The sequence below is a fragment of the Staurois parvus genome, unplaced genomic scaffold, assembly GCF_062004578.1.
Source record: "Staurois parvus isolate SC_StPar_1 unplaced genomic scaffold, SC_StPar_1.0 ptg000704l, whole genome shotgun sequence".
Lineage (NCBI taxonomy): Eukaryota > Metazoa > Chordata > Amphibia > Anura > Ranidae > Staurois > Staurois parvus.
Window position 1 is genome coordinate 1,273,565 of NW_028318500.1, and position 20,977 is coordinate 1,294,541.

Consider the following 20,977-nt stretch of genomic DNA (forward strand, 5'->3'; position numbering starts at 1 on the left):
CTTTCTCTGCTCAGCATGTGAACAGTGAAGGGAGGTTTCCTGTACCACTCCTGTGTGAACTTGGGCTATGACAAGTCTGGATTCACATAGGAGCAGTGGGGAAACTGCGTGCGATTTGGACAGGAACAGCATTCCTGTTCAAATTTCATGCCATTCTTTGCGCACTTTGCATTCATACATTTTGAATTGATGCAAATCGCACCGCAAAGTATCAGTACTCATTACTGGTGAGTACTTGACCAAAAGTATCGGTACTCGCTGATCAAAAATGGTATCCGTGCATCCCTGCTTTTTTCCAAAATGAATGGCAACACTCTACCACACACACTATATTGCCAAAACTATTGGGAGGCCTGCCTTTACATGCACTTTAATGGCATCCCAGTCTTAATCCGTAGGGTTCAATATTGAGTTGGCCCACCCTTTGCAGCTATAACAGCTTCAATTATTCTGGGAAGGCTGTCCACAAGGTTTAGGAGTGTGTCTATGGGAATCTTTGACCATTCTTCCAGAAGGTCATTTGTGAGGTCAGGCACTGATGCAGGATGTGAAGGCCTGACTATCAGTCTCCGCTTGAAGTCATCTCAAAGGTGTTCTATCAGATTGAGGTCAGGTCTCTGTGCAGGACAGTCAAGTTCCTCCACCCCAAACTTGCTCATCCATGTCTTCATGGACCTTTCTTTGTGCACTGGTGTGCAGTCATGTTGGAACAGGAAAGGTTCATCCCCAAACTGTTGCCAAAAAGTTTGGAGCATGAAATTGTCCAAAATGTCTTGGTATGTTGACGCCTTAAGAGTTTCCTTCACTGGAACTAAGGGGCCAAGCTCAACCCCTGAAAAACAACCCCACACCATAATCCCCCCTCCACCAAACTTTACACTTGGCACAATACAGTCAGGCAAGTACCGTTCTCAGACATGTCTATTGGATTTCCAGACAGAGAAGCGTGATTCGTCACTCTAGAGAACATGTCTCCACTGCTGTAAAGTCCAGTGGCGTTGTGCTTTACATCACTGCATCTGACGCTTTACATGATGTTGGTGATGTAAGGCTTGGATGCAGCTGCTCAGCCATGGAAACCCATTCCATGAAGCTCTCTACACACTGTTGTTGTGCTAATCTGAAGGCCATATGAAGTTTGGAGGTCTTAAGCTATTGACTCTGCAGACAGTTGGAGATTTCTGCGCACTGTGCGATTCAGCATGCGCTAACTGTCAGGGCAGGAGCTGAGGAACGGACAGGCAGGCCTAACAATGTAACGCACTGGCTGACGACAACCACCACCCACAGACCAAAGTCCCTCAGGGCGCGGAGTCTAAGTCCCAGGCTGCCCTTCACCAGGGCCCCTGATGGTGGGGATGGACTTGACGCAGCCAGGAACCAGGTCGCGGCCCCCGAGACACCTCAGCTGCGGTAATGGCCGCCGCCAATGGCGTGTAGCTGGTGGAAGAGACAAAAGAGTAGTCAGACAAGCCGGGGTCAACAACAACAGGACAGAACAGTACAGGACAGCAGACGAGAATCACAGGTCACGAGCCGGGTTCAGCAACAGAGGGTCAGATCAAAGGAGAATACAAAGAATAGTCAAGACAAGCCGAATCAGATACCAGGAGAGTCACGAGAGTCAGAACAGAGTAACAGCAACACAAAGACACAAGACACAAGTGCAAAGAGCATGTGCGGGCCACAGGCTTATATGTCATCAGCCACACCCCTCTGGAGGATGGGCCACAGAAACCTGAAGGCATAAAAGGGCTCCCATCATGCACAGCAGAATCCAAGATGGACACCAGCACATGAAGTAACATAACCACAGGAAAAAGGTAGGACCTTGACACTAACCCTGTTCTGTCATTTTACATGGCCTACCACTTTGTTCCTGATTTGCTGTTGTTCCCAGTTGCTTCCACTTTATTATAATACCACTAACAGTTGACCGTGGAATATTTAGTAACAAGGAAATTTCAGGGATGGACTTATTGCAGAGGTGGCAACCTATCACTTTACCACGCTTGAATTACTGAGCTCCTGAGAGCGACCCATTCTTTCACTAATGTTTGTAGAAGGCAGTCTGGGGAGAAAAAGAGAGAGAGAGATTTGACTTCATGTACAGAATCGCATGACAATGTAAATTGCATTGTTTTCAATGCTTCCCATTGCATCAGTGCAACTCAGCGTGGAACGATTTTGGGTTCCTGTTCTACTTTGTTGCGATCTCAACAAGATTTTGGCCACATAAAATATGCAAACCACATCCAAGTTGCACTACATAATTGCACTGAAAATCGGATCAAACTCACGTTGCAGCAGTGTGAACTTAGCCTTATGGCCTGTATACACAATGAGAATATCAGACAAATGATTGTCTGTTTTTGTTTTTTTGTGTGTGCATGCTAGTCTCATATCGACAATTGAAAGGTTACTAAAGTTACGAAAATTCTTCTATCACAGAATACAACTTCGGAAGTGAATATATTGTATTGTAATATATTCTTTCATTTCTGAGCATGTGTGGAAGACTATTGCACTGATTAAACGAAAAGCGTTCATTCTGGTATCATGTGAGAATTATTTTTGTGTTTGTTCCTTTTTGGATATTGTTGGTTGATCGTTAATCTGAACAGTTTTGATTGGCCCTCGAAAGCTTCATACTATCGGATGATTGCTCCTCCTCCTGAAAATTTCGTACAGTTTTCTTATCGTGTGTATGGGCCATTAGGACTTGGCCAGACAGGAGCTTGAATGGGCTCCTTGGCAAGCCTTTCTGACCCCCTGCCAAAAGCTCAGTTTGATAGGTGGTACACATGTGGATAGCCATGACTTAGGCTGCTTTCACACTGCTCTGTTGCAAAAACACATACGCATATTTTGCACCTGTGAGAAAAAAAAGATGTGACTCAAAAAAAGGAACAAAAACGCAACCGTGTGTGCAGTTTTTCATGTTTTTGCTACATTTTCAATGTGTTTTCTATTCATTTGAATGAGGAGCTGTGTTTTTGGTACGTGTTTTTATTTCAACAAAATTGTGGAATGCCAGGACTGTTAAAAACGCAACTGACCCAAAAATGAAAGGTGTGAAGAGTTCCATAGGATTTAATGGTCATGCATTTTTCTTCCACTTTTGGTAAGGCAGAAATGGAAGAAAAACTGATCAATGTGAAAGGGCCCTAAGAGGCATGGCAGTCCAAATGTTGGATGCAATGTTTTGCCTTCTGTCCACAAGAAAGTGGCCAGAATGTTCCAAAAACAATGGATCTGGAACCTGTGCTTATCAGAACAAGTCTTTATCTTTGCACTGACACTGGAGAACAGGGAATCAACTGTTGTAGTCTTATGCAGATGTTTGAGCTTTTGTAAACATATTAAAATGTCATGCATCAGACACCTTCCGTAACTTGTCTCTCACTCTCTTTATCTAATTTCTTTCAGTACATGGATATTGATTTGTGTATTATACTTTAGGCTACATTTGCACAGTACTTTGCCACAGTGTGAATCTGCTGCTTCCTGCTGCTGTATTTGACACTTGTGAGCGGCTAACTGTGGCTGCCGAACCTGTACACTTTGTGGACAGGCTGTCGGTGGCTGCAGCTATTCGTGACTGTATAGGTTCAGTGGCCACAGCTAGCTGCTCAACTCAGTTGCAAGAATCCGATTCCTGCCCCAGGCATTCGCACCGTGACAGACGGTTTCTGCGAATGTAGCTTAAGTCACCACAGTATATGTTCATCTTAGCCCTTGAAATAGTCTGGAAATGACCAGAGGGAATGTGTTGAACATCTAACTGCCTCACAATGCCTTGTAATGTGGTTTCACCACTAATTGCTGGTTCAAGCTAGTGTGAAATTGAACTGATCAGGACGTCACCTTGCCTTTGAGAGGGCTTGTACTGGTCTTGTTGCTCTTCAGATGATATTTTCCTTCAAGTTAGTGGACTCTGATTTTGAGGGACTGCTGTGGCAATTCTAATTGAGTCACTTTTAAAATTATTTCTCCTTTTACCAGGGGTGTCAAACTCAAATTAATTGTGGGCCAAATCAACATTGTGGTTGCCCTCAAAGGGCAGGTTGTATCAGTAAGTCTATATAACTTTTATAAAGGGCTTTTTTTCTCAGAGAATAGGTGTAGGAAATAAACCATGCCCCCCACCGAACTGCATTAAATGGTGAGTGGGAGGTTCTTAAAGGGGCAATAAATACCAGGAGTTAGTTATGTACTTAGTGCAGAGTTCAGGGGTGCGCTGTGTACAGAGTGCAGGGTTGAGGAGTGAAATATATACAGAGTACAGGGTTCAGCTCTCTTTCACATGTTATCCACATCTCACTTCCATCCCTCCTTGCCTCTGACCTCTGCCCCACTCTCCCCCATCCCCACCTCTGCACACATCTTCCTCCACAGCCCTCATCTCTCGGCCCCTCCCACCGTAAAATCTTTCTCACATCTCACCCAACAAACCCGGCTCTATCATCTCATGGCAGTGTAAGCAGCTCTGTCTCTTTCTCTTGCAGAGAGATCATTGGTTGGCATCTGTGCACCCGGGTACAGATGGGGATCACAGTGCAGCTTGCCCCATCCCACACTGCATCTCCCTTGTCCCCACTGTGAGTGCAGGGCAGGCAAGGATCTGTGAGAGCCACCAAGAAGAAAGCTGTCCTTGTAAACACAGAAGGTGACAGTGAGAGCCAAAGGTGGCAGAATGTTCTGGGTGAGAGCCACATGAAATGGCCAGGCGGGCCTTGTGTTTGACACATGTGCCTTTATACTATGTCACTATGTCACCCTGAGATGTCTGCTTACAGGTTACTTCTGACCTACGAGACGCAGTTTTCAGAATAAATCTGTGACATGCATTTATCTGATGTGTTGATCACTTTGCATTGCCTCTTTCTTTACTATACATATACATCTATAAAGCAAGGAGTTTTCTCAGTGTCATGGCTTGTAGCAAACACAATGAGCCACACTTTATGTCTGGTGTTCAACTGTAGTGTGTTCTTTGTGCCTGTATCAAACAATTCAGTTTAGAATCCTTTTTCTATACTTTTCTGTAATCTAGAAGGAACACTTTCTTTTAGAATATCCTAGAAGAAGCACAGTGTGCATTCTTGTATTTAAATCTATTGTCTTGTTGTAACATTTGTATTGATATTTTGCTTTCTGCAAGATTGGAACAGATGCATATACATGGTCTGGTTCATGCTGATGCAAAGTATTGCAGAAATATTTGGTATCTAAAAATGTTATTCCTCATTCAAGTGTTGGGACTTAATGTATAAATTGACCCACTTTAGAAGGGAGACAGAAAAGCCAATTATGTCAAGACATTAGCTGGAGGCAACGGCCCACTTTAAAGGAATTTTAACTCCTTCTGTATCACTGTTTACAAAGAATACCACATACAAGCATATTTCTTCCTTGCATTAGGGTAAAAAATGTTTTCTATTTCTCAGACCTCCCCCCTCTTCCTTGTGTGAAGGAGAAGAGAAGGTAGAATAGATCCAGTGCTGTGAATGGCTTCTCCCCTCTCTTCCTCTTCACACAGGGACCAAAAGAGTGTCTTCAGTCTTAAAAATGTTTACCAGTCAGCTTCTTTTTTTTTTTTCACTTTCAATGCTAACAATAAACAGAACAAATAGGGTTAATCTCCCTAACTGGGACACAGCAATAAAAAGCTGACTCGGTGTTCTAATCCCTCTCCATTCTATCCAAATCTGAAAAAAAAAATGCTTTTAGTTATACTTTAAATGCACTTATAAAGGATTGTTTTAGTTCTATTATGGGAGGTGCATTACAGATGAATAATTCCTTTTAATGAGATTGACAGACAATATGTCTATAAAGGATAAGTTCACCTTTCTACAAAAAATAATAAATGCACTTTTTTTTTTTTTTTTTTTGCAGATAAAAAAAGTGCATTTATTATTTTTTGTAGTAGGAGCTTGTAAAGCATTGTACCAGCGAACAGCAGATCGCTGGTGTCATGCAAGTCTCCTGCAGATCTGTCAATATATCTGCTTGCTCGTACATCCTGTAATGAACTACAAGCCAACCGCCACTAAGGCTGTTGGGACGTATAATCCATTAATTCACAGAACACTGTGAATGAATGATGTGGCTGTGCGGGAAAAGCCCTGCACGGCCGCGCTGTTTTTAAAAATTGACAGCTAGTATTATTATTATTATTATTATACAGTATTTATAAAGCGCCAATAGTTCGCTCAGTGCTGTACATTACAATGGGGGACAGAACAATAACAACACAATACAATGCAAAACATGAGGGGATCGAGGGCCCTGCTCTTTCGAGCTTACAATCTAGGAGGGAGGGGATGGTGGCACAGGAGGAGAAAGCTGTGGGGGATGGAGTGGTAGGAAGAGTGGAGGAGGTCGGCAAGTTAGCAGGGGGTGGGGTAGGCTTCCCTGAAGAGGTGGGTTTTCAGGGTGCGCCTAAAGGAGAGGAGGGTAGGTGATAATCTGATGGGTTGGGGCAGGGAGTTCCAGAGGATGGGTGACACCCTGGAGAAGTCCTGGAGGCGGGCATGGGAGGAGGAGACCAGGGAACTAGAGAGAAGGAGGTCTTGTGAGGAGCGGAGTGTGCGTGCTGGGCGGTACTTGGATATTAGGTCGGTGATGTAGTTCGGGGCAGTATGGTGGACAGCTTTGTACGTCAGTGTTAGGATTTTGAATTTGATTTGTTGCGCAATCGGAAGCCAGTGGAGGGATTGGCAGAGGGGGTGGCGTAAACGGAGCGGTTGGTAAGGTGAATGAGTCTGGCAGCCGTATTCAGGATCGACTGAAGCAGGGATAGCCAGCGGCGAGGCAGGCCAGTAAGGAGGGAGTTGCAGTAGTCGAGTCGAGTCGTGATATGATGAGGGAGTGGATGAGCTGTTTAGTGGTTTCTGGGGTTAGGAACGTGCGATGGCGATGTTGCGGAGGTGGAGTCTGCACAAGTTTGTTAAAGATTGGACTTGGGGCTGGAAGGATAGGTTGGAGTCCAGAATGACACAAAGTACTCTGGCCTGCGGGGTGTGTTTGATGGTGGCGTTGTTGGACATGATGGAGAAGTCAATGGGGGGTGGTGTGCGGGCTGGGGGGAAGACAAGAAACTCGGTTTTGGAGAGGTTCAGTTTAAGGAAGTGGAGCGACATCCAGTCTGATATGTCGCTCAGTAGGTGTGTGACTTGGGCGGAGACTGAGGGGGTGAGGTGGGGGGTTGAGAGATTTGTGTGTCGTCGGCATATAGGTGGTAGTTGAAGCCGTGAGAGTGTATGAGTTGGCCAAGGGAGGAGGTGTAGATGGAGAAGAGAAGGGGCCCAAGGACGGAGCCTTGAGGGACCCCAACAGAGAGGGGGAGTGAGGGGGAGGTGGTAGCATTATAGGTAACGCTGAAAGAGCATTGTGACAGGTAGGATGAGAGCCAGGAGAGAGCATAATCTCTGAGGCCGAGGGAGTGTAGTTTTTTGAGGAGGAGGGGGTGGTCGACTGTGTCGAAGGCTGCGCAGAGGTCAAGGAGTAGGATCACTGAATAGTCGCCATTAGCTTTGGTGGTTAGCAGGTCGTTGGAGAGTTTGAGTAAGGCAGTTTCGGTGGAGTGTAGGGGACGGAAGCCGGACTGTAGGAGGTTGTTGTCGTTGAGGTGAGAGCATAGGCGGGTGTAGACTAGGTGCTCGAGGAGTTTGGATGTGAATGGGAGCAGGGAGATGGGTCTGAGGTTGTTCGGGTCATTGGGGTCCAGGGAGGGCTTTTTAAGTATGGGGGTGATGTGTGCATGCTTCAGAGGGGAGGGGAAAGTGCCAGAGGAGAGGGAGAGATTAAAGATGTGGGTGAGGGAGCATAGGATGGAGGGGGAAGGAGGTTGTAGGAGTTGTGAGGGGATAGGGTCGAGGGGACAGGTGGTGAGGCGGGCATCAGAGAGGACCTTGGAGACTTCCTCGATGGTAGTAAGGTCAAAGGTGCGGAGTGTTGAGGGGGCTTCAGTATGAGGAATGTAGGGTGGAAGTGGAGGTCAGAGCAGTGGTGGGGCCGTGGGAGAGGGGTGATGAGGGGGTAGCTGAGTGAGGGGGAACAGGGTTGGAGGGAGTTTGAGCAGCGACGAAGTCCCTGCGGGTTATGTTGAGGGAGAGGGGGGATGAGGGGGTAGCTGTGTGAGAGGGGAAGGGTTGAGAGGGCATGTGAGTTGCGGCGATGTCTTTGCGAATTGTGTCAATCTTGTTTTTTAAGTGATTGGCAATCTCAAGGGCCGTACTTCTGCCACAGGGAGGGAGGTGGAATTGGGCGGTAGCTGTAGGATCAGGAACATGTTACATGTTCTACCGTAAAGAGGGGTCGAACCTATAACATGTTCCCAAAGGTGAACTTATCCTTTAATTAAGAATAACAAATGCACATTAAAAAAATATCTTTTAAACAGGAGCATGCAAAGTATTGCACCTGAGTTCAGTTGATTACGAGTGCAGTGTCAGGCTCATGCACACACTGCCTACAGCTCTGTTGTCCATACCTCTCTATGGACTTTCAGTTTTAGAGTTGCAAGCAGTGTAAATGCTGATGAGCTTGCTTTCAGTTTATTTAAACTATAAGTCAGTCTGCTGTGGTAGCAGACCGATACTTGTTTCTTCATTCACAGATTCCTGTGAATAAATGGTATGGCTGTGTAGACTGCGCCATTTTGAAAATGTGACAGTGGGGAGAGGAACCCTCACTTGCTGTCACACTGAGGAGGGGCACCAGAACATGTTACACCATACATGTTCTAAAAGGTGAATTTAGCATTTAATTTTGGGAAAGCAGGGATGAAGTTCTTGTATCCATGCAGACTGAATAGAGAGAGAGAGTGCACATCAGACTTTGGAAGGTGAAGTCAATTTTCACACAGTTTTCAAAGCTGATATCACAGGATCACTAAAGAGCTGTAACATGAGAGCGAGCAATAAAGCACTTAAAACAACCTCTACATACAAGTACTGTTGGGTGGGAATAGCAAGTGTAATGGCAAAAGTCGCTTTGATTTTAATAATTTTCCAAACATATGATTTGAGATCCCTTTCAAAAGCTGGAAAATACTATTAAATCTTATTTTGTATGTTGCCCTCAGTTGCATTTTAAAAATGTAGATATTTCCTTCGTTATATGCTTAATTAGATTGTACCTAGTTTGGTAAGTGTTTTTTAAATTTTTAAATTTCAGGTCCACGAATAGCTCTCGCAAGACTGCAATCAGGTGAGCATGCTTATAGTTTGGCAATAGATTGATAGAATAGAAATGCCTCTTATGTCAATGAGCAGCCAACACACGTTTTTTCTTTGGTATTTAGTTACTCTGTTAGATTGCGGTATGGGTTGGCAGATTATACAAGTCCTAGAAATCATTAAAGCAGTATTAAACCCATTTATTTTATTTCAGCTTACTATTTCCTAGATGTGATGGCTGCATTAGTTTTGTGTTTTTTTTTTTTAGACATTCTTCTTTTTTCATCCAAGGATCTAGTCAGTAAGTCTTTTTTTTTTTTTCAAAAGAGCAAGCACTTTTCCAGATGTGTCATTTTACAGGGATGAGACAAACCATTCAACATTGATAGTGTTGCTTACAATTATCAGCTTTTATTAATTCATGCAAATTCTTTAAACCAAAAAAAAAAAAAAAAGCTGTAACTGATTATACAGTGTGAGCTGAAGTTTGGCTCCAATTTGATTGTTTATTTAAATCTCCTAGTATATTTAACACTACCCTCCCACCAGACTGACAGTGCTGCTGTGCCCACTGTGCTCATTCATCCAGAGTGGGGGCACTCTAATGCAGGAGGGGTATTACAGGGCAGATCACCAGGTGAAAACAAAGGGGAAAAAGCCTAAAAAGAAAACAAATGTAACCATCACATCTAGTGATTGTTAGGCTGCAATATTATACATTTTTAGTTTTGGGTTAAATTAACGCTGTAAGCTATTGTTCCTAGAGGTATTTATCTCTCTCACAATCCAAGCTTTTCTTCCCCTCCTTTTAACCTTTAGTCCTCATGCACACTGGACGTTTTTACAGCTGTTGTTTTTGGCTTTTGGCATTTTTTTGTACAGCCAGTTAACTCCCCAGTGTATTATCCTATGTGTCCAACAACATAGTTTGTAATCAGCGTTTTTTGGCTGGAAAAACCCCCCAGAACTAATTGGTTTCTAGAGAGTTTTTAGGTGTAAAAACGCTCTAACGCTGAAATACGCAGGAAACTGGCATTTTTTGACAGAAAATGCTGAAAAACGTGCGTTTTTAACGTAACTTTACACAGCTAACGCTACCAGCATTATTAAAATGCCCAGTGTGCATGGAGCCTTACAATGAATTTACATGTTTCCAGGTTCAAAGAGATACAGTCAGGTCCATAAATATTGGGACATCGACACAATTGTAACATTTTTGGCTCTATACACCACCACAATGGATTTGAAATGAAATAAACAAGATGTGCTTTAACTGTAGACTGTCAGCATTAATTTGAGGGTATTTACATCCAAATCAGGTGAACGGTGTAGGAATTACAACAGTTTGCATATGTGCCTCCCACTTGTTAAGGGACCAAAAGTAATGGGACAGAATAATAATCATAAATCAAACTTTCACTTTTTAATACTTGGTTGCAAATCCTTTGCAGTCAATTACAGCCTGAAGTCTGGAATGCACAGACATCACCAGACGCTGGGTTTCATCCCTGGTGACGCTCTGCCAGGCCTCTACTGCAACTGTCTTCAGTTCCTGCTTGTTCTTGGGGCATTTTCCCTTCAGTTTTGTCTTCAGCAAGTGAAATGCATGCTCAATCGGATTCAGGTCAGGTGATTGACTTGGCCATTGCATAACATTCCACTTCTTTCCCTTAAAAAACTCTTTGGTTGCTTTTGCAATATGCTTTGGGTCATTGTCCATCTGCACTGTGAAGCGGCGCCCAATGAGTTCTGAAGCATTTGGCTGAATATGAGCAGATAATATTGCCCGAAACACTTCAGAATTCATCCTGCTGCTTTTGTCAGCAGTCACATCATCAATAAATACAAGAGAACCAGTTCCATTGGCAGCCATACATGCCCACGCCATGACACTACCACCACCATGCTTCACTGATGAGGTGGTATGCTTAGGATCATGAGCAGTTCCTTTCCTTCTCCGTACTCTTCTCTTCCCATCACTCTGGTACAAGTTGATCTTGGTCTCATCTGTCCATAGGATGTTGTTCCAGAACTGTGAAGGCTTTTTTAGATGTCATTTGGCAAACTCTAATCTGGCCTTCCTGTTTCTGAGGCTCACCAATGGTTTCCATCTTGTGGTGAACCCTCTGTATTCACTCTGGTGAAGTCTTCTCTTGATTGTTGACTTTGACACACATACACCTACCTCCTGGAGAGTGTTCTTGATCTGGCCAACTGTTGTGAAGGGTGTTTTCTTCACCAGGGAAAGAATTCTTCGGTCATCCACCACAGTTGTTTTCCGTGGTCTTCCGGGTCTTTTGGTGTTGCTGAGCTCACCAGTGCGTTCCTTCTTTTTAAGAATGTTCCAAACAGTTGTTTTGGCCACGCCTAATGTTTTTGCTATCTCTCTGATGGGTTTGTTTTGTTTTTTCAGCCTAATGATGGCTTGCTTCACTGATAGTGACAGCTCTTTGGATCTCATCTTGAGAGTTGACAGCAACAGATTCCAAATGCAAATAGCACACTTGAAATGAACTCTGGACCTTTTATCTGTTCATTGTAATTGGAATAATGAGGGAATAACACACACCTGGCCATAGAACAGCTGAGAAGCCAATTGTCCCATTACTTTTGGTCCCTTAACAAGTGGGAGGCACATATGTAAACTGTTGCAATTCCTACACCGTTCACCTGATTTGCATGTAAATACCCTCAAATTAAAGCTGGCAGTCTGCAGTTAAAGCACATCTTGTTCGTTTCATTTCAAATCCATTGTGGTGGTGTATAGAGCCAAAAATGTTAGAATTGTGTCGATGTCCCAATATTTATGGACCTGACTGTATATTACTTTGCACAAGCAAAATTCAAAAGAAACAGTAACCGACAAACGGTTTTGTTTTTTTTTGTTTTTTTTTTTATTTTAAATCTACATTTTTTTGAGTATTAGAAAACTTGTGTCCAAAATTATCTCATGGAAAGGCTTTTGTATTACAGGTATCCTAATTAGATGAGCAAAAATACTAACAGTTAGGTCTCATGCACACTGGGCATTTGACCAGCTACTTTGAACGCCTCTTCTTCTGGCAGGAGAAAAGCACTTAAAAAATGCACCTAAAGTGCTTTAGTTGTGTCAAGGGCTTGGGCGTTCATTCATTCCATTGGCCATAATATTATTTATTCTGACCATTTGGGGTGAATGAACACACAAGTGTCAAATGTGCTTAGCATTTAGGTGTGCTTCAGGTGTTTTGGCGCGTCAGGTGTTTTTTTTTTTTTTCTGCTGAAACACTCTTTACCTGTATGCGCAAGTGATTTTTTTTTTTCCCTGCCTCTAAATGCTTCTCTTCTAATACCTGTAAACATCCATGTGTGCATTGCCACATAGGCTAATATAGAGTAATGTGGTTTATTTTTCAGCCTCTAAATGCCCACTGTCCTTTAAAAGAGATGTTTTTTACAGCCTGAGTGCACGAAGCCTTATCGACTGTAAAGTGTTACTAAACTCACAACAGTAAAATCAGTCTGTCTATGCAGTAAAGCATGCTTGGTATATTAACTTTGGAACTTAGGGGAGTTAATCCTTTGCTTTGTGTAAAATCAATGTTTGATCCTGTCTTCTCTGATCCTCCTCTTCTTCCACATTCCCCATTTCATCTCCTGATCGTACACAGCCTCAGGGACACTCTGCACATACTCAGTTTGGAGTGCAGTGCTAGAGAGGTTTTTTTTTTTTGGAAGGGGGGCGGGGTACATGTGATCAGCACAGGGCTGTCCAGACAAAGGGTCAGGGGGGTTATGAAATTTCATAGGGAAGTGAGAGAAGAATGAGAACTCCTACAAGCTTTAACCAGTGCTCAGCTGGACACTGATAGAAGTCACAAGACTGCTCTAATTGCTGATGAGAAAAGGTATTTAGCAGTTTATCTTTACTAAAATAATTTCATTGCCATGTACTGTGGGAGACCAGATATACAGTGGAAAAGTCTACACACCCCTGTTCAAATGTCAAGTTTCTGTGATGTAAAAAAATTAGACAAAGATAAATAATTTCAGACATTTTTCACCTTTTATTGTGACCTATAAACTATACAGCTCAATTGAAAAACAAACTGAAATCTTTTGGAGGGAGGGGAGGTAAACATAAAAACTAAAATAACGTGGTGGCATAAGTGTGCACACCCTCTTATAACTGGGGATGTAGCTGTATTCAGAATTAAGCAATTACATTCAAAATCATGTAAATAGGAGCCCGCACACACCTGCCATCATTTAAAGTGCCCCTGATTAACCCCAAATAAAGTTCAGCTGTTCTAGTAGGTCTTTCCTGACATTTTCTTAGTCACATCCTACAGCAAAAGCCATGCTCCACAGAGAGCTTTCAAAACATCAGAGGGATCTCATTGTTAAAAGGTATCAGTCAGGAGAAGGGTACAAAAGAATTTCCAAGGCATTAGATATTCCATGGAACACAGTGAAGACAGTCATCAAGTGGAGAAAATCTGGCTCAACAGTGACATTACCAAGAACTGAACATCCTCCAAAATTAATGAAAAGATGAGCAGAAAACTGGTTTGGGAGACTGCAAAGAGGCCAACAGCAACATTAAAGGAGCTGCAGGAATATCTGGCAGGTACTAGCTGTGTGGTACATGTGACAACGATCTCCTGTATTCTTCATATTTCTGGGCTATGGGGTAGAGTGGCAAGTCGGAAGCCTTTTCTTACGAAGAAAAACATCCAAGTCCGGCTAAATTTTGCAAAAACACATCGGAAGTCTCCCAAAAGCATTTGGGAAAATGTGTTATGGTCGGATGAAACCAAGGTTTAACTTTTTGGCCATAATTCCAAAAGATATGTTTGGATATGGCGCAAAAACAACACTGCACATCACCAAAAGACCACCATACCCACAGTGAAGCATGGTGGTGGCAGCATCATCCTTTGGGGCTGTTTTTCTTCAGCTGGAACTGGGGCCTTAGTCAAGGTAGAGGGAATTATGAACAGTTCCAAATACCTGTCAATGTTGGCACAAAACCTTCAGGCTTCTGCTAGAAGGCTGAACATGAAGAGGAACTTCATCTTTCATTATGGCAATGACCCAAAGCATACATCCAAATCAGCAAAGGAATGGCTTTACCAGAAGATTAAAGTTTTGTAATGGCCCAGCCAGAGCCCAGACCTGAATCCAATTTGAAAATCTGTGGGGTGGTCCAAAGAGGGCTGTGCACAGGAGATGCCCTCTCAATCTGACAGATTTTGGAGTGTTTTTGCAAGGAAGAGTGGGCAAATATTGCCAAGTCAAGATGTGCCGTGCTGATAGACTCATACCCAAAAACACTGAGTGCTGGAATAAAATCAAAAGATGCTTCAACAAAGTTTACGGGTGTGCACACTTATGCAACCATATTATTTTTGTTTTTTTTATTTTTACTTCCCTACACCTTAAAGATTTTAGTTTGTTGTTCAACTGAGTTGTACAGTTTATAGGTTACATTAAAGGTGGAAAAAGTTCTGAAATGATTTATCTTTGTCTCATTTTACAGCACACAAACCTGACATTTTAACAACGGTGTGGATACTTTTTATATCCACTGTACTGAATGCAGGGTCCTGGGTTTAGTAACACATTAAGTAGGCAAAAGTAACAGCCCCTTAGAACGGTTGAAGGAAAGAAAATCACTTGATTCCCCCATCAACACATTCAGTGATGGGGGGAATCCCTCCCGCACCGCTAGGGGAGGGGGAAAAAAAATAATGTAACCAGCACATTTTATGGTTTGGTAAGCTGAAATATATTACATTTATATCTGCTAGTGCATCCAACACTACCCTCTCCACAGATACAAGAGTTGAGTTACTAAAGGTAAATAGAGTGCATCCAGAAAGTATTCACAGCGTTTGACTTTTGCCACAGCATTATTCCGATATGGATTAAATTAATTTTTTTCCTCATCATTTTACAAACAATACCGCATAATGACAACATGAAAGAAGTTCATTTTGAAATCTTTGCAATTTATTAAAAATAAAAAATGAAAAAAAACCCAAAAAACACATGTACTTAAATATTCACAGCCTTTGCCATGACACTCAAAATTGAGCTCTGGTGCATCCTGCTCCTACTTATCATCCTTGAGATGTTTCCAGAACTTGATTAGAATCCGCCTGTGGGAAATTCAGTTGATTTGACATGATTAGGAAAGGCATAAACCTGTCTATATAAGGTCCCACAGTTAACAGTGCATGTCAGAGCACAAACCAAGCCATGAAGTCCAAGGAATTGTCTGTAGACCTCCGAGACAGGATTGTATCAAGGAACAGATCTGGGGAAGGATACAGAAAAATGTCTGCAGCATTGAAGGTCCCAATGAGCACAGAGGCCTCCATCATCTGTAAATGGAAAAAGTTTGGAACCACCAGGAATCTTCCTAGAGCGGGCCGCCTGGCCAAAATGAGCGATCGAGGGAGAAGGGTCTTAGCCAGGGAGGTAACCAAGCACCCGATGGTCACTCTAAAAGAGCTACAGCGTTTCTCTGTGGAGAGAGGAGAACCTTCCAGAAGAACAACCATCTCAGCAGCAATCCACCAATCAGGCCTGTATGGTAGAGTGGCCAGACAGAAGTCACTGCTCAGTAAAAGCCAAATGGTAGCCTGTCTGGAGTTTGACAAAAGGCACCTAAGGGACTCTCAAACCATGAGAAACAAAACTCTCTGGTCTGATGAAAGAAAGATTTGTACTCTTTGGTCTTATGCTTTGAATGCCAAGTGACATGTCTGGAGGAAACCAGGCACCGCTCACCACCTGGCCAATACCATCCCTATAGTGAAGCATGATGGTGGCAGCATCATGCTGTGGTAATGTTTTTCAGTGGAATGAACTGGGAGACTAGTCAGGATCGAAGGAAAGATGAATGCAGCAATGTACAGAGACATCCTTGATGAAAACCTGTTCCAGAGCGCTCTGGACCTTAGACTGGGGCAACGGTTCCTCTTTCAACAGGACAACGACCCTAAACACACAGCCGACATAACAAAGGAGTGGCTACGGGCCAACTCTGTGAATGTCCTGGAGTAGCCCAGCCAGAGCTCAGACTTGAACCCGATTGAACATCTCTGGAGAGATCTGAAAATGGCTGTGCACCAACGCTCCCCATCCAACCTGATGGAGCTTGAGCGGTACTGCAAAGAAGAATGGGCGAAAATTAGGTGTGCCAAGCTTGTGGCATCATACTCAAAATGACTTGAGGCTGTAATTGGTGCTAAAGGTGCTTCAACAAAGTATTGAGCAAAGGCTGTGAATACTTGCGTACATGGGTGGTTTTTTTTCTTTTTTTTTTTTTTTTCTAATAGATTTCAAAATGAACTTCTTTCATGTTGTCATTATGGGGTATTGTTTGTAGAATGTTGAGGGAAAAAATTAATTTAATCCATTTTGGAATAAGGCTGTAACATAAAATGTGGTAAACGTTAAGCGCTGTGAATACTTTCTGGATGCACTATACACTGTGAGTGCACTTTAAGTGCAGTTGCTTTATATCCTATGGGAAGCTCTGAAATGAGGCCAAGCTCTGCTGATTTCTTTCATCCAATCATGTGCAAGCAGAAATACTGTTTTTTTTTCTTGCATGTTGCCCTCCGTTCTAGAGCAACTGCACTTTTAGTGCACTTGCAGTGCACAGCCCATTTGCCTTTAGTAAATCAATCCCACAGTGTTTCTGTCCAAAGGGGTCATTGTTGCTCCTTCATCCAAGATTGAGACACCATAGGACAGGAAATGTGTTACTACTACTGTTGTTTTTATACATGATGCAGGATCTGAGAGTGCTGGGGTTATTTTCTTCCTGGTATGAGTGTGCTTTTGTGTGCAATAATGCTCATGCAGCAGACAACTTTAGGTGAATGCTGGTTTCATCTTAACACCCAAGATCTAAGACAAAACTAAAGGTAGCTTGATTATTTACACCAACAGGCAGGAAAGTGTTCTAGAAAATCACTTTGAAGTGGACTTATCAGCAACTTTACAAGTCTGCATGAATAAACACCCGTTATGTCACAAAATATAGCAACAGTATAATTTATGAGAAAAGATGTACCTTGTTGTCATAGAGGAAAACAGTCTTTCAGCTCTAGTGAAGTGACTGACAGGACGAATCATTGAGAATGATGCCATTCGTCTGCTGCAAGCAGATGGATGCATTCCCTTTTGTCCCCTCTTCCCAACGAATCACTTTGTACCAGGTCATAAAGTAAGAGTCAAAGAAGGGACTGATCTGTGTGAAACAAGTGATATGAACACATCTGCACAGGCACCAGAATTTATATGACTGTCATTCCTAAACCATCATCTATTCTTAACCCTGGAAAAAGATGTTGACATTGGATGATACGTCAACCAATATGGTACTGGCTTTCAAAAGATACATAGCGGTAAGTGTTGCTTTAAAAAATATCTCCAAAGCTACTTACACTTAAAAATGTTGACAACTATGCCACATAAAAATCAGAAAGATCCTGGGTAACTTTTGCAATTAGTGGTGCACCAAAATGAAAATTCTGGACTGAAAAAAAAAATTCAGGATGCACTTGGCCGAAAACCAAAATCGAAATGTACAGTTTTTTAAAAATATTTTTAAATCCAGTAACTTAAAAAAATATTTACACTCACCGGCCACTTAATTGAATACACCTTGCTTGTACTGGGTTGGACCTCCTTTTGCCTTCAGGGCTGCCTTAATTCTTTGAGGCATAGATTCAGCAAGGTGTTTGGAAACATTCCTCAGAGATTTTGGTCCATATTGACATGATAGCATCATGCAGTTGCTACAGATTTGTTGTCTGCACATCCATGATGAGAATCTCTTGATTCCACCACGTCTGAAAGGTGCTGTGTTGGTTTGAGATCTGGTGACTGTGGAGGGCATTGGAGTACAGTAAACTTATTGTCATGCTCAAAAAACCAGTTTGAGATGATTTGAGCTTTGTGACATGGTGCATTATCCTGCTGGAAGTAGCCATCAGAAGATGGGTACACTGGCACCTGTTGTGGTCTTCTGCTGCTGTAGCCTCAAAGTTTGACATGTTGTGTGTTCAGAGATGGTATTCTGCATACCTTGGTTGTAACAAGTGGTTATTTGAACTACTGTTGCCTTTCTATCATTTCGAACCAGTTTGCCCGTTCTCTGACATCAGCAAGGCATTTTTGTCCACACAACTGCCACTTACTGGATATTTTCTTTTTTCGGACCATTCTCTGTAAACCCTAGAGGTGGTTTTCCATGAAATTCCCAGTAGATCAGCAGTTTTTTAAATACTAAGACCAGCCCGTCTGGCACCAACAACCATGCCATATTCAAAGTCATGTAAATCCCCTTTCTTCCCCTTTTTGATGTTCGGTTTGAACTTCAAGTCGTCTTCACCACGTTTAGATCCCTTAATGCATTAAATTGCTGCCATGTGATTTGGCTGATTAGCAATTTCTGTTACCAAGCAATTAAACAGGTGTATCTAATAAAGTGGCCTGTGTGTGTATAGATAGATCAATCTCTATATCTATCTGTGTGTGTGTATATATTTGAACACCGGCACAATTTTCATACTTTTGGCTCTGTGTGCCACCAGAATAAATTAAAACTAAACAATCCAAATGAATTTGAAGTTCAGACTTTCAGCTTTAATTCAAGGGGTTGAACATAAATATCAAGTACAAATTTTAGGAACTGCAACCATTTTTATGCACAGTCCCTCCATTTTCAGGGGCTGAAATGTAATTGGACAAATTAAAAATGAACATTTTATTTATGATTATATTCATATTTTGTTGAGAATCCTTTACTGGCAATGAAAGCCTGAAGTCTGGAACCCATGGACATTACCAAAGACTGGGTTTCCTCCTTTCTGATGCTTTGCCAGGCTCTAACTGCAGCTGTCCTTTGTGGGTCTTTCTGCCTTTAGTTTTGCCTTCTGCAAGTGAAATGCATGCTCAATTGGGTTGAGATCAGGTGATTGACTTGGCCATTGCAGAATATTCCACTTCATTTCCTTCAAAAGCTCCTGAGTTGCTTTTTCAGTGTGTTTTGGATCTTTGTCCATCTGTACTGTGAAGCTCCATCCAATCAACTTTGCTGCATTTGGCTGAATCTGGGCTGACAGTATATCTGTAAACACTGCAGAATTCATCCGGCTGCTTCTGTCACATCATCAATAAACACCAATGACTCAGTGCCACTGGAAGCCATGCATGCCCATGCCATCACACTGCCTTCACCATGTTTTACAGATGACGTTGTGTGCTTTGGATCATGAGCTGTTCCAAGCCTTCTCCACACTTTTTTCTAACCGTCATTCTGGTACAGATTAATCTTTGTTTCATCCATCCAAAGAATGCTTTTCCAGAACTGGTCTGGCTTTTTTTTAGATGTTTTTAGGCAAAGTCTAATCTGACTTTTCTATTCTTCAGGCTTATGAATGGATTGCACCTTGTTGTGAACCCTCTGTATTTGCTCTCTTGAAGTCTTCTCTTGATTGTTGACTTTGACAATGATACGCCCACCTCCTGGAAAGTGTCCTTCACTTGTCTGGATGTTGTGAATGGGTTTTTCTTTACCATAGAGAGGATCCTGCGATCATCCACCACTGTTGTCTTCTGTGGACGTCCATGCCTTTTTGTTTTTTCAAATTCTTTATTTATGACAACGGAACAGCAGTAGACAAGTGACATGTAGCAATACAGTCATAAAAAAATTACAGAAGAAAGGCATCAAGTAATACAAGCATGTACAAAATTCAAAAGAGTACAGGAAAAATAAAGTTCCAGAATCAGAAATGCGACCCAGTACTCCACAAAGGGACCAACACTCCGCTGTCCGGTGTAATTATTCATATATAAAAAAGGTAAAGAAAGTAGGTAAAAAAAGTCGAGTAAGAAACAATGAGACTATGTGAATGCCCATTTCTAGGAGAGACTTCCCTTCCTCCGAGTAAACAAACAAGTTACAAAGGGTCCAAGTTTTAGAATATACATCACGTTTATGTTGATGCGTAAGCATCAAGTCTTCCATATGGTTCATTTCCTCTACTTTACGTAGCCAAAGCCCTAGCAATGGAGGGTGCGTCTTCCGCCACCATAAGGAGATTAAAGATTTGGCCGCATTCAGGAGGTAACACACATCCTATCTCTTGCAAGCTCTGGGTGGCATATCGGTGATGTGTAGCAGAAAAAACACCGGGTCCAAAGGCACGGAATAGTCCGTGAATTTTTGGATGATGTGACAAACCCCTTCCCAGTAGTGTACAAGCTGAGGGCACGACCAGAATATATGAAGTGTCCGCTCCATCTCCTGACATCTCCAGCAAAGACTGGAGTTGGAGGGAGAAAGCTTCCATAACCCCACAGGAGTTCTGTGCCAACGAGACAATCTCCTAAAGTTGTTCTCTTGCACTCTCATGTACGAGGACGATTTCAGCGAAATTAAAAGGATAGTAGACCTTTGGGTCTCCGAAAAGGTTCTCCTGTGATCCGAATCCCACTTCAGAAGGTAAGAGGGGGTAAAGTCTGCAGCCGACGTTAGAAGTAAGTTATAAGGGCATAGCGTCCTTGGCAGAGCAGTATTCCTCCAGCATGGCGAGCGGATGTTGAAAGCTAGTGGGTGAGGGAAGCTAGCTCAAGAAGTGTCGCAGTTGAAAGGCTTTCCAGAAATTCAGGCTGTAGGGACCCCTTGGGTCACAGAGAAGTTGTAAAGAGGGCCATGATCCATTCACTAGAAAGTGAGAAGCCTGAATCCACTCCGAGTAGTATAGGGACATAAATGGACC

General features: G+C 42.7%; 1 protein-coding gene across 7 annotated transcripts in view; it reads left to right on the forward strand.

Annotated features, from left to right (window-relative positions):
* Nucleotides 1-20,977, forward strand: part of DGCR2 (DiGeorge syndrome critical region gene 2) — a 116,818-nt gene that overhangs the window by 15,800 nt on the left and 80,041 nt on the right. For 4 of the 7 annotated variants that reach the window (XM_089653185.1, XM_089653188.1, XM_089653184.1 and 1 more), the window contains exon 2: nt 9,187-9,219. The exons of the other annotated variants lie outside the window; for them this stretch is intronic. In XM_089653185.1, coding sequence (XP_089509311.1) covers nt 9,187-9,219 — 33 coding nt within the window. The remainder of the gene's footprint in view (nt 1-9,186; nt 9,220-20,977) is intronic. 7 annotated transcript variants of the gene reach the window in all.